Source organism: Barbus barbus (assembly GCF_936440315.1).
Source record: "Barbus barbus genome assembly, chromosome: 37".
NCBI lineage: Eukaryota > Metazoa > Chordata > Actinopteri > Cypriniformes > Cyprinidae > Barbus > Barbus barbus.
Window position 1 is genome coordinate 2755596 of NC_136715.1, and position 21824 is coordinate 2777419.

The 21824-nt window shown below is 36.3% G+C and overlaps 2 protein-coding genes across 3 annotated transcripts in view; both read right to left on the bottom strand.

Annotated features, from left to right (window-relative positions):
* Positions 1-1547: 1547 nt before the first annotated feature.
* On the bottom strand, positions 1548-3903 carry LOC306856726 (uncharacterized protein). The gene is made up of 4 exons (XM_079396143.1): positions 3830-3903; positions 3192-3325; positions 2906-2962; positions 1548-2458 (listed from the first exon to the last, which is right to left on the bottom strand). The coding sequence occupies exons 1-4, from the start codon at positions 3897-3899 to the stop codon at positions 2417-2419; spliced, it is 303 nt and encodes a 100-aa protein (XP_079252269.1). The 5' UTR covers positions 3900-3903; the 3' UTR covers positions 1548-2416.
* A 1724-nt stretch (positions 3904-5627) lies between these two features.
* The window catches only part of LOC306857150 (protein FAM107B-like), a 29605-nt gene continuing 13408 nt past the window's right edge, over positions 5628-21824 (bottom strand). Inside the window, exons 2-5 of one of the 2 annotated variants that reach the window (XM_079396888.1) lie at positions 21444-21504; positions 13591-13822; positions 7172-7328; positions 5628-6992 (exon numbers count right to left, since the gene is read on the bottom strand). In XM_079396888.1, the coding sequence (XP_079253014.1) occupies positions 6876-6992; positions 7172-7328; positions 13591-13822; positions 21444-21504 (567 nt within the window). In that variant the 3' untranslated portion in view covers positions 5628-6875. Of the gene's footprint in view, positions 6993-7171; positions 7329-13590; positions 13823-20003; positions 20248-21443; positions 21505-21824 lie in introns of those variants that run through there. The other variant, XM_079396889.1, reaches the window with a different exon arrangement.

Below are 21824 nucleotides of genomic sequence, written 5' to 3' on the forward strand. Positions count from 1 at the left end.
AGAGAGAGAGAGAGAGAGAGAGTACATTACACATCATGCAAGCACAACATTTTAAACAATAGTTGAATATATGTTTATAACAGACTAGCATAGAACTAGTGAACTAGTATAATTTATGTAAAAATGTCTATTTGTTAATGTTCTTATTGTCAAAAATTTTACTGCATGTAAAAATATGTTTAAATATATTTATAAGTGCAATAAACTAGAACAAGGAAAAACTAAATTAGGGATTGTGTTATTTAAATGTAAAAATGTCTAAACTTTCTTGATGTCAAAAATTTTACTGCATGCAAAATGTTTTATTATATTTATAAGAGCAATAATTTAGATTAGGGAAAATGGTACAGTGTGGTGGTTTAAAACAGACTAGCACAGACCTAACAACATTTGCACTTAATTTCTAGCGATTATCGTCAATTTGATTTCACAGATACTATTTAAACTAAACTGAGCTAGATAATGACATCTCTGAATTCAATAATGAAATGCCTTTAACTGAACATTGAGTGTTTAATCTTATTATTATATATTACTGACACTCTATCCTCCAGTTTGATACTGTTAAGTGCTTTGACACAATCTGTATTGTTAAAAGCACTATATATATAAAGGGGACTTGACTTGACTAACATGGTGGATTTACCAACATCTGTCAAACATTGTAGCATGCTTATGTTTGGAAAGCTGTACCTTCATGGGCCATTTATTGGAACAAATAGCATCCAGGTGGATTAATATTTTTATTTCAGGTTTTGCATTGTTTCTTATTTCGTAATTCACTTTACAATGTCAGAATATTGTTTTTGTATCATAAAACTATTCTTACAAACTTTTTAATTTTGTTTCTGTTTCTTCACATAGACCTAACAACCCACATCTGTTGTAGTATATACTCAATGTTTCCTTTTAGCATGTCATATTTCAGCATTTGTGTAATTTGGCAGAAGGCTAGCACACAGAAATGTCTGTGCAGAGTTTGTATTGCTCTTTTATTGGGGGCTCCAGGGTGTTCCATTTCCTCCTGAAATTCATTTATTTGGCCCCGGCTTGCCCTCCTGCCTTTTGGTTCTGTCTCCCACGGTATAGCTGACACCTCACCATGTTTACATGCCTGGCATCGCCTAGCAACCTGCCACCAGGGACGCCACACACAGTCACAGGACATGGTGTCAGGTGTGCCGAGGTACTCTAAGGTGTTCCTGTGAACGAAAAGCTTTACCTGTCGACATCCTTAAAACATTCCTACTCAGGCACGAGAAGAAAGTATCCACGTTTGTCACATAGAGCAGATAAAGATACCAAAAATGGCAATTAGCACGGCATTGCAATGGTTACCATATGAATTACAGCCAGCAGTTGACAGCAGAAACAAAGTTAATAGTAAAGTTATATCAAGATTTACATTACTGCTACATGATACATTTGATACAGTTTTTTGAATTAAATATTAAGGCAAAAACATGAACTCATGTTAGCATTTCAGCCTACTTTTGTATTGGGCCTTTGTAGATATCAAAACGAGGATAGAAAGCATGAGAATATTTCTAAGCAGTACTCTTTATTTCCATTACAATAGGACATCATATATCATCTGCATGAAAAATAAATCAAAATAAAGCAGATTTAAGAAAAGAAATCTGGTAAAATAGTCAGCATTGATTTTATTCTATACACTGTAAGAAAACCATTATCACTAATACTAGGTTGTGTTTTACGTGTTTTGACATGATCAACAACACTGACCTAAACATGAGTCTATTGGATTGCAATACCTTGGTACTATGACATATATTATGGTACAGAATGATTATCATGATCATATACCATGGTAAGGCATTTCAGAGATGATCATTGCATTGTCTTCATGGTAGTGAAAAAAAAAGAAAAATAAATATTTTTTCATGTTATACTTTATGTTATAAAGGAAGTTAAAAGATAGTTTGTGGGACTTTTTTTGCATTTGAATATAAGTTGTATGTAACATGGTAGCATTGAGGTACCTTTTGATAGTGAAGGTATATTGTGTACATTGAGGTTCATTCTTTATATTTGTGTAGTATCTAAACACTGTTCAATGTCAGTTTAGCACCATGACTATAGTGTCATAAAAGGTAAAGGCTTTCAGCAGCATTCTTTAAAAAGCACCAAAGTTGGCATCACCATCTATGTTAGAATTATATGAGAAACGTATCCATCTCAACGACTTTATATATGCAAAATTCAGCATCCAAATCACTTCAGGACTCTATTCTCTATACACACTCTATGATATTATTATAGTATCTGACATTATTCCATGTTCTGAGCACCTGTGCTTGTATCCAGTGATGCAATAGAGTGGAGTTTCCCCCAGGCTTTCTTCGTCTTTCCCACTATGTGGACTCTGACAGCCCTGAGGCCATGAACCGCAGGGCTACATACCTGAGCCCTCTCCCTGTGGCTCACTGTCAGGCCTCTGAGAGGTGGGCAAAGAGAAAAGCAAGAAGTTCAGAGAAGCCCCATAATGGATGGATTGTGTTACATTCCACTTTACATGTTAGTAATTGAGACATGTGAGCAAGCACTAGAAATACAGTACTGTCATTCTTCCAGGGAGCATTGTCCATTCTTATGGAATTGTAATGATTACATATAGCAAATAATATCAGTTACAGTAAATAGTCAAGTGCATATTTTTAGAATATTACAGCAAAAGATCACACATTACGCATTATACTTAATAAGCATTTCATCTTGTTTCCCAAAATATCTAAACGTCCTTATAGTTTGATACATTTAGATTTTAAGACTTCTTTTAAAAGAATATCTTGAATTAAGTATATTTACCAACTGCAGAAAATAAACATAATTCAAAGTATTCCTTTATTTATAGTGCACCGTGTCTGACAGATTGGAGTCTTACCGTGTGCACCTCCACTTGTGATCCAACATTAAAGAACATCTTTGAGTTGTCCTGCTCCTGATAAAAAAAATAGATCAGCAGTTTGATGAGGTGCTTTTCAGTCCCATATGCAACAAACATGTGCTTACATTATATAGCAGGTACAACAGGGTCCAAGCATTTAAGTTTATGTATAACTTAAATATATACACCTTTATTATGCTTTTAAAAGGCTTATATACAAAGTGATGCTAAATACTGTCCAAGATAGCTGCTGTGGGCTTTTGCACATTTGTACTCAACTCACGTAATCTGAGTTGGCCTCAAGTAGTTCTTCTGCCTCACTGTCTTCAGAGCTACAGCCTCCTTGTTGACATCTCACTGCCCGCCTCTCTCGCCCAGACCTCAGAAAGCCCTCTGCAGAAGACTTCCGGAGAAGTGCTAAAGTACGTTAATAAGGAAATAGTCAGTTTATCATACGGAGCCTTCTACAATCTTTGATGGAGGGAAACTAGACATGGAGTTTACTTGCATATTAAAAAATTCAGAAAAATATTTTTCACTGATTATTCTACTGATAATTAAAAAGCTAACTGTGTATGTCGTCTTTTTTGCAGTACTATTAATCATAATTAGTTTAATAAGATTGTTAATAACAATTACTGAAAGCAACAGATTAAATAGTATGGTTAATAGATTAATATTCTGCAAAAAATGTTCAAATATAATATTCAATAATCTAATATAAATAATTAATATACATTCATATATTTTATTATTAATATACATTAATAGATATACTTAATATACATAAAAAATTGCAATATAATTGTATAAAATATTATATATATACAAATCTACCATTATTAAGGAAAAAACTGTCAATTCATTATCAGTGAATGAACGAATGAAAAAGGAAAATTCAGCAGCACAAGCTTCTCATACCTGCTTCACAGATGTAGGTCATAAATGCCAGGACGAGCAGCGTTAGGATCATCTGTCTGTGTGGCCCCATGTCTGATCTCAGCTCTGAGCTCAGAGTCCTGCTGCTTTGTACTTCACCTGAGAATTAAGCCCCACCCACAGCAGCATCAGCAGCCACAGTATTCGTCTCAGAGGGGTGTGGCCTTCAGCATCTGCCCCAGCAAAACAGGAATGCACATTTACATAAACCAAAGCACTGTTGAGCCAACACTGGGCACACTGTGCATCTTAAGATGTTATCAGAAACTATGAAATGTAAACACTGGTCTCAGGCCAAGCCAGCGAGAGACAGACACAAGGTTTTATCTAAATGTGTCTCTGAATGTTATGCTGCTTACAATCTTGCAAGCAGCATAACTTGTACACTTGTGAGTTGGTAAATCAATAATATACAAATATTCCATCATATCTATTTAAATATTACATACAGGCTTAAATTGGTTTCTGTCTAGGCTTGTTTATACTGGTTATAATTGATTCAACACTTTATATGGTAGCCTACAGAGCTAGTTGTCAAATGAGGAAGTTGTCATGGGGGCTATATATATATTTTTTTAATAGCTGCTGAACAAACATGAGAATACAATAAAACCACTGAGGGATACATTAAGCCAATCCTTTGAGCTATGAGGTATGTCAGTGTTTTAAATATTATAATTTTATACATGCTTTAATTAATTATTTTCACTAGCCAGTGTGATATTTTTGTATGCTATCTTTCACATTTTTGTGTTATGGATTGTTTGTATTCATACCAGTTGTATTGCCTGTATTTTATTAAATCCTGTAATAGGCAGTTTAATGGTCCATTTTGACAGCTAGTGTGACAATATGCATTGCTATTTTTTATGGTTCCTGGGCAAACATAATGTCATGTTTTTTTTTTTTTTTTACTTACACCATTTAAACCTATAGATAGATAGATAGATAGCTAGATAGATAGTTTTTAGTTTACATGTCATATTCAATAATTCAATAATTAGTATCACATTTACACATTTACAATCACATTTTTAATTAAAACCAAATGATTCATAGCAAATGCATAGTGTGTTGGCGTGGTTTGTATTTACACCTGTAGCGTCTCCCTGAAAGGCTGTGTTCATGTTCAGGCTGTTGTGTGCCATTGTTCAGTTCAGGTTCGCAACTGCCTCACGTCAAACAATTTAGCCCTTGTTTACTAGAGCACAACAAATCGGATCCTGAAGATTCTTAGGGATTAAACAGATTAGAAGTGGATAGTGTGTTTTTGTGGACAAAGGGTCTTGTGATTCAGGGTATAGTGTTACCTGTCCCTCTAATTAAGAAGCTATCGAGAAGCTGGATGAAGGGCGAGATGGAGACTTTCCATCAGTGGAAAAAAAAACTCAGAAGACCCATTAAAGTGAAACCGAGCATGATAACCCCAAACCAGGCCCTGTGACCTCCTGTATCATCACACCACTTCACTTTTATACCTTCTACTTAAAATTCACAGCACACACACACACATTATTCTCTACTGTTTCACTTTAGAAGTTTGTGCCATTCCACAACTGGGAAGTCTGGACGCCTGGCCCTGCAGACACAGAGCTGGCAGTATCTAAATAGCACAGGGCTAAACTTGATAGCTTATTGTTAACTTATTGGTGCATGTAGATGGATCAAATGGTTTTCTTTGCATGTGTGTATTTTGCAAAAGCAGAATTTCTTGTACTGTTTTTAATAAATGAATGAATTCCAACTAATTCGTTACTGACAGGAAAATGGGGCACACAATGAAAGTAACATTAATATCTTTATTCACATGAAGCATGTGTACTTTTTCTTTATTGTGCAAGTTCTCTGTTTATAACAATCAAAAGGGTCACAGCTACAAAAAATGTAAGTAGCCAACTCTTATATTTGTTTTATGATTTTGACTGCAACAACATGAGAATTAAATTATCATTAAACTAAAGTAACACATTGATTGTTGTATTATCCAATGACTTCAGGAGCCAAAAAAGGCATGTTTCAATTTTACTTTGTGCTTTGAAAACCCAAACAATGTAAAACAGTTTTATTAGGGAACATTTCATAAAGATATGACTATGAACACAATTATATGCAACATACATTGGACCACAGTAACAGTCAGGCAGCCTATCCTGTTGCATTATTTTAACAAAGGCACTGGAGTAAGAACAAACCAGAAACGTCCCTATTTTTATACTGGTTTAACTCTATGACGAGTCAAATTATGAGCATTATCATTTTAGCCATCACTGCAATGATGATCTATGTTTAATGGTTGTTGTTGTTTTTTAATGGTTTAATGGTTGTTGTTCTTAGGAGTAAAATAAATTTTGTGTGCACACATGCAAGGTGTTATACTGCAAATCAAGGGCGATGAAAGCTGAAAATAATCATAGTTCTTATATTTTCATTTAAAAGTGACAAGTGCTGATTGTTAAGTATAAGAGACGATGTTTAAAATTAGGCAATGAACAAATATTTGGCGGTTTAATAAAAAACTATTTGCCTATAATACTGATACTGTTTATCCAATTGCCGCCTTATACATGTTCTGCCTGTCATTAGAGAGGCATAGCCTGTTTTTTTTTGTTTTGTTTTTCACTCTGAAACTAATCCCTGTACCTTGTTTTCACTTTTTCATCTAATATGGCAGAACCAGACCATAGCTGTCCAACCATGCATACACACAAACTCATAAGCATCCTGAGCAGTTAATCTTTAACCCATCAAGTCTGACCCACAGCAGAAAAAAACACTCTTTTTCTCTTTGCAGTCTCCTGAAACTTCTTAAGCATCAACCTCCTTATAATGTGAAGGTGTTGCAGAGGTCCTTTGCGTCTTGTCCTTATCTCTGACCTCTCTGAACTTCCTACAGAGAGAGGTGAGTGCATTGTTGGTGTGAGACAAGAAGTAGAGAAGCAGTGTCGTGTGGGTGGTGTTTAGGAGCTGCAGCAGCTCTATGTTACTGGCTGTGCACAAATACACATGGATCCAATCTTTGTTTACGCCCCTACACATCCTTCTCTCCAGAACTTGTAAACGATGTTCGTCTCAGGTTTTCCTTCACTTTTATGAATTCTGGAGCACTGCAGTTGTTGTCCTCCAATCTTGCTTGCTCCTTCTCCAGCTATAGAAGAACAGATATATACATTTTTTGGTGCATATTTGGTTGCTGGTTTGCCAATAAATATATGTAAGCATAATAAAATGTGTTTCCTTTGTTAGATACATGAAATAATAAAAGAGGATATTGACCCTCATTAGTTCAGGTCCGTATCACACACTCTATGATTGTATGTTCTCTACCTCCTCTAGTTTCTGCTGTCTCTTGAGAAGCTCCTGTTCCAATGGAGAGATTTTCCTCCCGGCCTCCTCCTCCTGCTTTCTTTGTTTTATCATCTGCTCTCTCTTCCGTTGCTCCAACACACGTTGCAATTCTGGCTTGGTCTCCACACCAATACCTCTGAATATAATAGAATAAAATGGATTGGTATGAGGTAATTAGATTAGAATGAAACAGGAAGAAAATGAAAACAAAACACTGAGAAATGAAACAAACAATAGAATAGAATAGAATAGAATAGACTAGACAACAGAGACTACATCACATCATTAGCAGAAGCAGTCCATCAGTCATCCAGGAGGTGGCACTATTGTCATGTTTAATCAGTAATTAAACGTCTCTGTGTGTGTGTGTGTGTGTGTGTGTGTGTGTGTGTGTGTGTGTGTACTTGTTTATGCTACATTGTGGGGAACAAATGTGCCCATAAGGATAGTAAAACCTGAAATTTTTTGACATTGTGGGGACTGGTCTGCAGTCCCCACAAGGATGTATATATATTTTTTTAAAAAAATACTAAATGATGTTTATCTGAAATGCAAATAGACTTTCTGTAAGGAGTAGGGTTAGGGTTAGGGTTGGGTAAGTGGATAGAAAATATAATATGCTCTATATAAAAGTAATAGAAGTCTATGGAAAGTCCCCACAATTGCAGAAACAAATGTGTGTGTGTGTGTGTGTGTCTGGAAATCTGTTATAGCCTGTGAAATTAGTGCTCAGTTTTTTTATGTAATGCAGAATATCCATTCGTTTCCTGTTGTTCTTATCCTTCAGTGTTATGACTTCCCATCTTAGTCATGGCTGAGGCACATCCCATTGATAATGGGCTCATTTTGACAGACAAAATAAACACACAATTCATATGTCATGGGCTAAGTGCAGTTTAACTGAATGAATATGAGCCTTCCATCTATTACCAAAAGTGGATGAGTTCTCATGACTGTTCTCAAGGTGCCAAGCTCCTGCTAACACGAGTGATAATTATTAACTATAGTGCCAGGATAGACATATGCATACACACACACACACACACACACACACACACACACACACAGAGACTGGTAATTAAATTATGTGTGAGATTGTTCTCTCCACAGGGAGGTGGCGCCACATGTGCTGAGAGAACGGAAAGGAAAGAGAAGTGTGTGTGGAGTTCAGCACATGTGGGAGTTCCAATTAGTATTCTTGCTAATTTAGATGGGGTCCTTCAAACTGAAGAGACAGCCAGACAACAACAAATAAACACAAGGGGCAGTTAATGAAGATAACAAGAGAGAGTCAGCCCCCAAACAGCTCCTGAGAGCCCTCATAATAATAGCATGCAGCTCTTTAGTCCTATCTCAGCTCTCGGCTATGAATAGTCACTTGCTAAACCTTGTTCAGATCGCTGGCATCGATCTGTTCCTGAAATGATCCATAGATGGTGTCTTTTTTCCTGTCATGGCTATCAGTGACATCTGAGACAAATTTGTCTCTCCCCCTTTAGTGTCTTCTTTTAGCATCACTTTCCTTGAGTGATGTCGTCGGCGTTTAGCGTAGCTCTTTTAGTAAAGAGTTCTGCAACATCACTGGCACATAAAAAGCTTATCTTGAAAAGGCTTGATAAAAGAGGCACTGTTCTGAGAGTGACCTATTTCCTCCGCCACCCTTGTGCCTACTGTGCCACCTTTGATGCCCACTGCTATATGTGTGCATGCGAGATCCACATCTCTTTTTCTCTCTTCCGCAGCGTCTCTGAGCACCAAAGAGGTGCAAGTGCCAACAGTGACTAAAAGATACCCGCTTAATGGCTGACAAGGCACTGTGCCAGTAAGCTCTCTGTGGCTTACAGTGTTTTGTAGTGGTACAGAGGGCACAAACTAACAAATGTACCCACACAAACAGTGTCTTCTTCTCTGCAATGAACGCCTCTAATAAATAGGCCCTCTGCTCATGCTGTCTGCAACTACAATGGTTTGTATTAGCCTCAGCACATGAGATTGAGTAATACTGGTAACTACACAGCAAAATCCCCAGAGTTAAATCAACTCTGCTCAGAGTACATATTGTCCCAATCTACAGAGTGTTAAAGTAACACTGAAGTAGAGTTAAAGTTAATGGGATAATTAAGTGATTCATTAAGTGATGAGTGAGCATTAGAAAAGAAAACCCGTTGTTAACAATGTTGAAGATGAACAACTACTGCTCTGGCTTTTAGACATGAAAATTTATCTCATAATCCTCAACAGTGGTAACTCTACTTCAGTGTTACTTTAACACTCTGTAGATTGGGACAATATGTACTCTGAGCAGAGTTGATTTAACTCTGGAGATTTTGCTGTGTACATATTGGTAAAGGTCAAGGATGTCTGGCAATCTTGCTCCTAAAGGGAAGTTCCATTCCTGGAGAGCCACACATGTAGTTTCAGCCCTAATTAAACACATTAGAACCAGCTGTACAGTATAACAATCATTAGAGTAAGAACTAAACTCTGGTAATGGTCCTGCAAGAACAGTATAGTCCTGCCATAAGGTGTCCTGTTTGTCATTTTAGATTTTAGATGGGTGCTCATGAGAATTACGTTATCTGCCCTCAGTGCACACTTCTGAGTGGCATCACATCATGAAAATGTGGACTCAGAGGAAGACCACACAAGACACTTTGATGTATCTTTGTACATTGAAATCATTAGGGAGACACCAGTAGGTAAATTTGGCTAGGATGCAGATCAAGAGGCAAAAATATAGTGCCTTTTTACAATATTATGTCCTCATCACCACATGGGCCATTAGGACCCATACAAAGCACAGGCTGGGCACCCCCTGGCCCTTAACTGAAAACAAAAAATTTGACATTCCACAATTAACTCTTAAGTCACAGTCTCTGTATTACATGTGCTGTGAGTCCCTTTGAATAAAAGTGTTTGCTAATTGACTTCTTACAGGTAAATGCTTTGTTCACAATGTTTACAGTTCAATCACTGTTGTACAATTTGCTAAATAGGACATGTTGATCCTGTAAAAACATTCCTATCAACCAATCAAGGCTTAGGAGTAAAGGATAAGTTTAGAGATGGCACTAAAATTTGAAGAACAATCATACATCTTACTTTTCCTTCTAGTTCTAGATCTATTAATAGCTAGGTTTGCAGTTGATGATATGTTGAGGACTATGTTTGTTTGACAGGACAAACATGTTGATCCTGGAATCATGGTCACCACTCAGCTACTTTGATATACAGTGCCCTCCATAAGTATTGGAACAGTAAAGACAAAATTGCTCTGTTGGCTGTGGAGTCAAGACATTTGCAAATATGATTAAAAGATGAATATGAGACAAAACTACAGAATGTCACATTTTATTATTGGCCATTTCAACACATACATGTTTTACCAAATAAAAAGAACAGCACTTTTAGAGTTCATCCCACTCATTGATGTGAGCATAAGTATTGGGACAGTTGAACATAAGGCAGATATAAAAGATTAAAAGCTATTATTTAGTTGCAGATCCCTTGCGCACAATCACAGCAGTGAGTCTGTGACCCATAGACATTATCAGACTCTTGGTCTCATCCTTTGAAATACTTTTACCAGCCTTGCAGCCAATTCCAATTGTTGTTTGTTTTGGGGAGTTTCTGCCTTTACTCTCCTCTTCAGCTGGTGAAATTCATGTTCAATCAGATTTAAATCTGGAGATTGACTTGGGCAATCTAAGACTTTCTATTTCTTTGCCCTTATAAATTCCTTGACTGAACTGGCAGGGTGTTTTTGGGTCATTGTCCTGATGCAATATGAAGCACTTCCCAATGAATCTGGTGGCATTTTCTTGAATATTGGTAGGCAAGATGGTTTTGTACCCTTCCAAATTCATTCTGCTACTGTCATCATACATTAAGTCATCAGTAAAGTTGAGAGGGCCTGTTCCAGAGACAGCCATGCATGCCCATGCCATGACACCACCTCCACCATGCTTTACAGATGAGGCTGTATGCTTGGGATCATTGCAGTTCCCTTTTTTTCTCCACATTTTTGCTTTCCCATCACTTAGATAAAGGTTCATCTTTGTCTCATCGGTCCATAAACACAGTTCCAAAACTCTTCTGGCTCACCTTTGTGCTTTTTTGCAAACTCTAATCTTTCTATTTTTGGTGCTGGTCAGAGGTTTGCATCTTGCTGTGTAGCATCTGTAATTCTGTGTCAAAGTCTCCTGAGGACAGTAGATTGTTAGAGCATCACCCCAGCTTTCTGGAAGTTGTTGGTGATTTTACAGACACGTCTTTTAGGGTTCATTTTCACAGCTTTTATGATTTGTCTGTCATCAACTACTGTTGTTTTCTCAGCTGATCAGGTAGTTGTTGGTCGCTGGTGGTTTCCAAACTCTTGATTTCTCCATGCCCTTTGTTTTTGCTATAGCTCTAATTGACTTCCTCTTTTCTTTTCTTTTAGCATCCAAATTGCTTGCTTTTCTCAAAAAAGTCAGCTCCCTCATCTTCATCCTGGTTTGTGTGTGTCATCATCGAATGCAAGATTCAGAATACAGAAGTAATGGATATAACTGATACGACACATTCCCTGCTTTTAATATCTGAAGAATTAATGCAACAGGACACAGCTGATCACTTAGAAAGACCTGTGAGGCAACTGCTCCAATACTTATGCTCACATCAGATAGAGGGATGAAACTCTAAAAGTGCTGAACTTCTTAGCTGGTAAAACATCTATGTGTTGAATCATCCAATTACTATTCACCCAATTAATAAGCACCCACTGTTTATATATATATATATAATATTTAAACACCCCCTATATAATCTCAAACTTACTAAATGTCTTTTCATGTATATGTCATTAGTATATTTATGTCTCTAAAAAGTTCCCAGCAACAATGAATCATATAAATAAACAAACAAACAAATAAACCTAAGTCTACAAAGTACTGAATGGGAAAGCTTTCAGTTTCTCCTCAAGTCCCATGCTCTCATTGCTAGTACTTTGATTAGCATTGTGCAGTTGCTTGGTAGCAACACACCACAATGCCACCCCCTTCTTCTGTCATACCAGTAAATGTGGTAAAGGTGAACACACTCTCTGTCTAAGCAAAGGGGTCTAAAGCCCTCAGGAGTGGGCAAAAGAAGCCCCTTTATCCTTACCTCTCTCTCCATTCTTTTTTTTCTCCCCTAGACACTTTAAGAGGTTTAAAATTTAAAGAATGCAAGTCTCAGCCAATAAAGACCAATTAGAGATATAGTGTTCACATCCCACTCGGGTACTGCCTTGTGTTTTCACACAAGGGATATGAGCACTTATCTAAAGTGGCCAACAATAGAGTTTTACTGTTTATGCTGCAGATCCTGTGGCACAGAACTCAAGTATGCTCTTGAGTGCACTGTCATGTCCAGCAGTGAGATTTTAGACAGAAACAGGTATGTAGTGTACAGTTATTGGAAAGTAACTAACTACAACCATGTACACATTGTGGCTAAATATGCTCTTCTTAATCTTGTTCTGTACACACAGATTTTTGTTATTCATTCAGGTGGCAACTGAATTCTACAACTCACAAACTATGAAGTATGTAGCCTAAAAGTAGTGTCTCTTATTTATAGTGCAATAAAACATCACATTGCATTGTAGTCTATCTTCAAAATTGTCTTACATCAGAGAGAGAGAGTGAGCTGTGGCAAAATTCAAACACACTATCATCCCACTTAAGTACACATTGATTCATTTTAGTATTTATTTATTTAAATTCATGTTGGCGTGATTGTATTTATTGTTGGAGTTGATTGCAAATGAAGACATCCTCCTAATTCTTAGTGGGAACCTCTTTTAGTCCCTGAATATCTCAGTTAATATCTCAGAAAAAATAAAAATGTTTGATTTATCTTGGTGTATTCTAATTGTGAATGTTCATGTGATCACTTATATTGTATACATTTTGGAATAAAGCTAGCCAGAAATATATTGAATATAAATATGAAATTGTTTATCAAATCCATTTGATCCACTTGCCAAAATCACCCGAATGCCTTCCGTATCATGGTTACAATTTCACTTAACTCTTAAGTAGGAACTTTCCAGGTAAATTTAAATGTCTTGCTTAGGAGCACAGAGATGATAACTTATGGCTCAGATTTGGTTAGGATCAAAATTGTGTTAGAAATATTTAAAGAAATGTTCCTCACTCTGAATGTGAGTATTATTTTCCATTTAGCAGATGATTTACATGGACTTGCATGTACTAAATTTACAGGAGCGTGAACAGGAAAACGCCAATCAGTCTATTTGAACTCATTACCAGATTGCAATGTATGATCACAGAAGCCATCATGGACAGTCTGCAATGCATTTGTCATCATTGCAAGATTGTTTATATGTACTGTAAACTTGTGTATCCTCATACCGTTTCTGGTTCATAAGCAGCTCCCGATGAAGCTCCTGGTGGCTTTTAGAGGCTTTCACTGGATTAATCAGCTTTTTAGGCTTGATGAGATCATCATCCCCTGTCATGTAATCAGGCTGAGGAGCATAACTGGCCAATGGGGGGATCTCACGATGAGGGTAACCAAATGGATCCCTGTCCGGGTTTCTCGGCTGATGAGGCTGTTCCCATTGGATATCTGCATATGCTGAGGCTGAGGACAGAGAGAAAACAATGTGAGAGGAAGGAAGGAAGTAGCTTTTTTTTTCCTTTTGACATCTTTTTACTGGGAGCAGAAAGGCAAAGAATGACGCAAAAGGAAAACATAATAAACAGCAGGAAGAGGGATGGTACAGCATAAACTACCCACATCAGAGAACCAGCATTTACATTTACACTACTACATACAGCTTGTCTCTGCCAAGTTTAATTGATTCCGTGTGAGCTGAAACGGGTTTCCTGAAGGTAGCAGGTGGACAGGTGTTGTTTTTAAACTAAATTTAACCTCTAACCAAGACACACAGTTAACGTGCAATGACTGCATATTTCTGACCATAATGGATCATTTTAATATAATTATCTTATAGTATATTCAGTACAACTGTTATATAGATATATTTTGAGAAATAATTTATACTAAATTGGGTTTTTGTTACCCAGTGCAATTTAATAAAGAATACATCCAGTCATTTTTCACCCCCAAAAAATAAAAAAATAAACAGTATTTATCTTAAAGGAAATTAGGCTTATTTCAGGGCTATTAAGTTGTTGTTGTTTGTTTATTTATTAGTTTGTTTGTTTGTAATGACAATTAAGCATATGCTCATGATGATTTTGTTTTTCAAATTATTATCCAGTAATTGTGAAATACAGAGGTTATGAAATACTGGTTCTGACACATTTGTACTTCATCACCAATTAAGGACAAACTTGTATCCAGATCCGTAATGAAATCCAGCCCAATTGTATCATGGATAGAGCCACTCCTCTAGGACAGATTAAAAGTGCAGTGATCTGTGCTAAAGTGACAGCAGATCAGATGTCATATGCACTGAAGCTTGCTTAGAACAATGCTATGCTTGGAGGAGGAACCAGAGACAGTCTTCACCATTAAATATTAAAAAAGCTGAGCTCAATTCTTAGCACTTCTCAATCTGAGTGCATGAGAAGAGGACAGGGATGAAATGATGATGATGATGATGATGAAAGGCAAGATGGTGAAGGGAATTCATGCATGTGAAAGTATTTGTGACCCAGGGTTTAGTATCAGAGGTTAGCACGTTCACAACACATTCCTGAGTTTTAATTAATGTGTGTGTGTGATGGCTTTCCGTGCTGATGGCCTGCACCCCAGCAGAGTCGGAGAGGAACTTCTGTCGGACAACATCTCCAGGACGCTACGCTCCATATGACTAGTAAGCCAATTCTCAAATAACTGCTATGATGACTTTTGTTCTACCCACTTAAAAGATAGAAGTACTTGCGTTGTCCAATCTATAGACTGTGTCTGTTCCCCGAATAGCGAGGTCAAAATATATATTGAATGCATGATCTAGAAAAAATCTGACCGTGATTAAACCAGAAAAGCACAAAATAAAATGAACAAAAACAATTTTTAAAGCTTGGGCTCCTAAACATTAGATCACGCGCACCCAAAGCAGTTATTGTAAATGAAATTATCACAGATACTAATTTTGATGTACTCTGTCTGACTGAAACCTGGTTTAAACTAAATGAATATTTTGGTCTAAATGAGTCTACTCCACCGAGCTACTGTTATAAACATGAGCCCCGTCAGACTGGTCGTGGCGGCGGTGTTGCAACAATATATAGTGATATTCTCAATGTTACTCAGAAAACAGGATACAGGAGGTTTAACTCATTCGAAATACTTCTGCTTAATGTTACACTGTTAGATATTCAAAATAAATCTCTCTTATCTCTTGCTCTGGCTACTGTGTATAGATCGCCAGGGCCATATACAGATTTTCTAAAAGAATTTGCAGATTTCTTCTCAGATCTATTGGTCAATGTTGATGAAGTGCTAATTGTCGGAGATTTTAACATTAACGTAATTCACATAAATACAAATGATGCGTTAGTACTTGCGTTTACTGACCTAATAAACTCTTTTGGAGTAAAGCAAAATGTCACCGGGCCCACTCATCGTTTTAATCAAACGCTATTTAATTATATCACATGGAATTGATCTTGACGATATAGATATCGTACCTCAAAGTGATGATGTTACTGATAATTTCCTTGTATCGTACATGCTGCGTACTAATGATATTAATTATATGGCTCCGCGTTATCGTCCGGGCAGAACTATTGTTCCAGCCACCAAAGACAGATTCACAAATAACCTGCCTGGTTTATCTCAACTGGTCTGTGTACCCATAAATACACATGAACTAGACGAAATGACTAGCAACATGGGCACTATCTTCTCTAATACATTAGAAGCTGTTGCACCCCTCAAATTGAAAAAGGTTAGAGAAAAACGTACTGCGCCATGGTACACCAGTTATACCCATTCTCTCAAGAAAGAAACTCGTAATCTTGAGCGCAAATGGAGAAAAACTAACTTGGAAGTTTTTAGAATTGCGTGGAAAAACAGTATGTCCAGCTATAGACAGGCTCTAAAAGCTGCCAGGGTAGAGCATATCCGCAAACTCATAGATAATAACCAAAACAATCCAAGGTTCTTATTTAGCACAGTGGCTAGACTAACAAATAAACAGACGCCACCCAATCTAAATATTCCCTCACAGTTTAATAGTAATGACTTTATGAATTTCTTTACTGATAAAATAGATAACATTGTTTCTTAAGCTTCAGTCTGGATCCAACCCTTAAATGATCTGAGATGACTGAACACCTGAGTATATAATAATAATGCCAACCCCTCAGAGGATGCCAATGCTCAGACAACATACATAATTAAATATTAAATATTAAAGTTAAATATATTAAGGTTCTGCAATATATAAATATATTGTGGAAACTTAATTCCCTGAAGAGTTGCTTTGCAACGATTTGTATCGAAAAAGCACTATACAAATACACTTGCAACTTTAACATTGCTATTATCCCTTTCCCTTGATGTGGCTCTTTGAAAGATAAACAAAATTTTGACATATGAAAATACTAAATTCATCCGAAAAATAAAGATAAGGAAATCTGTCACAGTCCACAGACCATGTTTATAAGGATAATGAATCCATGATCACTGGTTGGACAGAGTTGTGTTGTAACAAGCGGGTCAGACAGTTTACATATTGTCTTTTGAATATAAAAAATAATAGAATGTAATTAGAAATATAATTTTTGCTAAAAAAATTTTAAATAAATATAACTATGTTCATTTAAAAACAAGTCTACATATAAGTGTGTCTGTGTAAATGAGAGTTAAGTATATGCGGACACCAGGGTTAAAGTGTTTATTTCATGTTTGTATGTGCAAAGTCTTTTTTAGTAACGACAAATGAATGTGTTGCAATGCTTGCTTGCTTTTAACTGAATAAACTATGTGAGCATGTAGCCAACATGAATATTATGTGAAGGGAGAGTGTTGCATCATGGTTATGAAATACAAAAGATTTTGTGTGCTACTTCAGAGCTTACAGATATAATTCAATATGAGATAGAAGTACTTATACATACACATACACACAAGCGCCACAGTACTGTATTTTCTTAAATGGGTGTGTATAGAGTATTTACAGAGTGTTAGCTTTTAGTTTTAGTTACTTTTTCTTATTTGTAAGTCGCTTTGGATAAACGCGTCTGCTAAATGACTAAAAGTAAAGTAAGTAAGTAAGTACGTTTTGTATTGCTAATTGTAATCTGGTGCTCTGGAAGACTGTCCTTGATCTCATTGATTAGAGATCAGTAACATGGTGAAGAGCAGCAGAGGATGGACTTTGTCTGCTCTGAAAGTGAATATCCTTCTATTATGGGCATAATGTATTTATCAACATCCCCCACAAACCCAGGAGTTACACAGACAGGGAAGTCATGGGTTTCTGCCGATCAGATCTGAGCCCATTTCCAAGAATTGCAGATGATAAGCAATGAGGTTAATTAGATTTGTTTGGTGTCTGTTTGTGTTGGGCTACAGCAGGTGTTTCCTTATATACTCAGCATAACCGAAAAGGATTCAATAAGCCTATAAATAGAACGTATGCTAATATGCTTTGAGGGACAATATATGTTAACCCTTACAAAAAAGTACAGAATATGCTTCAAAGATGGTATCAGATGGTAATAGGACATTTCAGTAAGACATTTTGATATGTAATGGACCTAAAAATATAGTATATGTAAATGTAAAGTTGTCCTAAAAAGGAAGTGATACTGAAGTCACATTCAATATATCAGAATTGGACTGCTTTATATTTCAAAAGATCAAAAGAAGTGACAAATAAATGATGCTCTCAGAACTTTTCTTTTATTTGTATTTGAATTATGAAGCCCCCTCAGCTTCTCATTGAAAAAAAATATATATTTCATCATATTATCCATGCACATTTTCCATTAATGGTAGAAAAAAAACAACAACAACAAAACAAACACACGTTGTCTCTGTTTTAAAAAGCATTTGTATTATTTTAGATTTTAAAAGTAACAAACTTTCATAGTTTCAGATAAATGACATTCACACATTTTAAATGTGCTTTAAGAATCCAAATTAAAATTAAAACGTGCTATCATGAAATACATACATACATACATACATAAATAAAGGCACCTTTTTGAAAGGAAAACTAAAGCATGCTAACTTCATATTAGGTAGGACAATTTAGATTCCTCTGCGTCACTGAACTGTCCCTTTGACTACCAGGTATTCAGCATTAGAAAAAAAAAATTTGTTTATACAAAAATCCTCTGTTATATAAGAAGTTTGTTCCCAGAATGGATTGTATACAAACAGAATGCTGACAGTTGTCATGGCGATATCAGCATTCTCAGAGGATGCCCTGGGATCCCATTCTCCCATGGGTGTGTGTGTGTGTGTGTGTGGAGTGCAGTGCTATTTCCCATAATCCCCACTGAATACTGGCCCTTGGCAAGCCATAAAATTTAGGCACAGCTCTCAGACAGGGAATTTGCATTATAAAAGTGCCCAGCAAGAAGCAAAGCAGCAGTCTCTAAGGGCAATAACACAATATAACCTATTTCAAGCATAAACTAAATGTAGTCTGGATGAATAAATAAAAAGAGATTTTAACATGCAGTTTTGTAACTCTGTGTAACTAGGATCATTTATTTTTTTCCTTTGCTAGGTAGCTATTTATTGATTTATTTGATTTATTTTTAATTTTACTCATATTAGATGAATATAATAGAATAGAATAGAATATAAAATCAAGACTGCATACTTGAAAGGATAGTTTGCTTAAAACAAAAAAAAATCTACCATCAAATTTTCTTATGTAATTCCAATCCTGCATGCATTTCTTTATTTTGTAGAACAATTACAACTTAAACATTTTCAGAAAATATTTTATGTTCCAGAGAAGAAGAATGAAAAGGTTTGATTTCAAGTAAAAGATGACATAATATTATTTTTTGGTGACTATACCTTTAAGATTTAATTCACAAAGAAACTGCTTAATAGACTTCCAAGATATGTTGATGAAAGGCGTGTATGTTTAAAAGCTGGGCATTCAGAGAGGGGTGATTTAAGATAACTGTTCAAATACACAAAGCAGAGTTTATTGGTGTCGATCATGGTCAGGCAGAAATACATTGTGGACCTTGTGCTTTTCGGCTAAAACAAACACACAGATACTGCTGGTGAAACATTACAAAAAACTAAATAGTGAAAGATGATCCTGCTTGTCACTAAGATGCAAGGACTGATTTATCCTATGAAACTGACACCTAAAAATTGCTACATCTTTATCACTAGCCGACAAAAATGTATCAAGTAAATGACAATGGGTGACTTTCTAATGACTACCAAAGAGTTTTTAGAGTCTGTTGCCTCACTTTACAGCAAAACACCATGAGTAACAAGTTGGGCACTATGCCCAGAGCAAGCATGGTTCCCTGTTTCTCATTGAACTGATTTGTTCAAGTGTCTTCATTCTTTTGCCTTATTAGTTTGTCTTGTATTTGCTACAGCAACTTCTTCTCAAAAACATTATACACCTGTAATTACTACACTGTCACTGAGTTATTACATTGTAATAATACAATGTGCACTACTGAAACTGGAACTTGTTTAAATCAAATTAAAATAAATATATCCTATGATAAGAGTGAACATGTTCTAAACATTGGCATTCTAATAATACCATTGAATCTGGCAACGTTTCACTGCATAGCACGGCATCATTATATCAGCATCCTGTCATCTCAGCCGAAGTCTGTTGATTCTGTCTTACCTGACTTAACAAGCACATCTCTGGGTCTGCTGGGCTGGCCCTCAGGAGGATAAAAACTGTGTTCAACTCTCTGGTCCATTCTGCTGTTTCCTGTGTGTGCGTGTATGTGTGTGTAAGATATCCTACATGTTTATGTAAGGGCCGTTTCTCCTGAGTTTCTGCTGTTCTGAGTTCACCCACATGCCTCCTCTCTCACAGTGTAAACAGTCATGTGACCACTGGGCATCAAAGCCACACCCCTCCTGCTCCCCCCAACTTTATTTTTCACACACACACACACTCTCTCTCTTTCTCAGGGGTCTGATAGGATTAGTAGAGGGCTTAATCCCTCTCTTTTGCTCTTCTGCTAAATCTCACACTAACCATTAGACGACCAAGAAGCTTTCATCCTTCACAAATTCATACACTGAGCAATATGAAATAAATACACATACCGAGCATTATCTTATTGTCACATATTCTTCATGTCTACATTAAAGATTACATGCTGTATACAATAAAATAACATCTCTAGACATGATCATCAGGTCAGGCTCATCTGAACTTGTTTATCCGCAGAATTATTATTATTATTTTTTCTCTCTCTGGAAATAGGGCTTCTATGGGTATTTGTTGACTACATAAGACAAGAATGACACTATGACATGAACAGAATTGTATTATTATTTTATTTATTTGTTTGTTTGTTTTATTTTTTGCCATAAAGAGATACTACATAGTAAATCAGTAAATATGATTTATTTGATTTGATTATTTCTTTGCAAAATTTAACTATATCATCACCAAGCTCTTATATAATGTTGGATATATAAGCATGTCCAACCATGTCTGCATAGATACAGTATACTTGTGTAGGCAGGGCGATATATATTATGTAGCATATCTCACCTGCTTGATTGCTTGAATCGCAAAACGTAAACTATTTTATCACTCACCTCTAACCTGCTAAATTCAACTATAAGGCATAATGGTATTATGATATTATATTCAATAATATCATGATTTTCCCTTAAAGCTGCTTTGAAACAATGAAAATTGTGAAAAGCGCTATACAAGTAAATTTGACTTGACTTGATTGCAGCTCTACTGTATATTAATGCAGCAAGTTTGATGTTTCCTACCAAACAACTAAACTTTGCATTTCTTTAAGCCTAAGATTTATAAAAAAAACAAAAAAAAAACAGAATCTTTCTTGTCTTCTCAGTGATGAACATTTCATTTTTGAATCTTTTTAGGGTCAGTGGCACATGACAAATTTAAAAGCCTTTATCATTATTTCATGTCAGGAAGCATGTCTTTTTGACCCAGTCATGACGTGTCGAAAAACAAGGTCAAATACATTCTCAGGGAACAGAAGGAGCCTTGGCAACACTGCATTGTTCCCCTGCAGGACACTGGACGGCTTTCATTGTTCTCAAGGATGCGTAAGTGTAGACTTACCCACTCCATTCAGGTGCTTTCCATTTTTCACACTCTCCTGCTTAATGTTGTATGCCTTCTGCTGTGCGAGAGAAAGAGAGAGAGGAGAGAAGAAAAAAATAGGCTTATCAGCTTACAAATATTCACATCAATCTCATCAATCACAGCATTACTGACTTTCTGTCTGCTCGCACTTTTCTCCAATTGATTTAGGATGTATTATGAGAGTCTTCAGTGGTCATGAATGCTGGAAAGGTGGAGGCACATTAAATATGCTTCTGTCACTGTAACATGAAGCCAGCTGTTCCATTTCTTGCTGTGCAATGCTTGCAAGGAGAAGCATTCTATGCTCTATAAAATGAAGGCATAATCTTGGGGTCAGCAAAGAAACTTCTTCCTTGT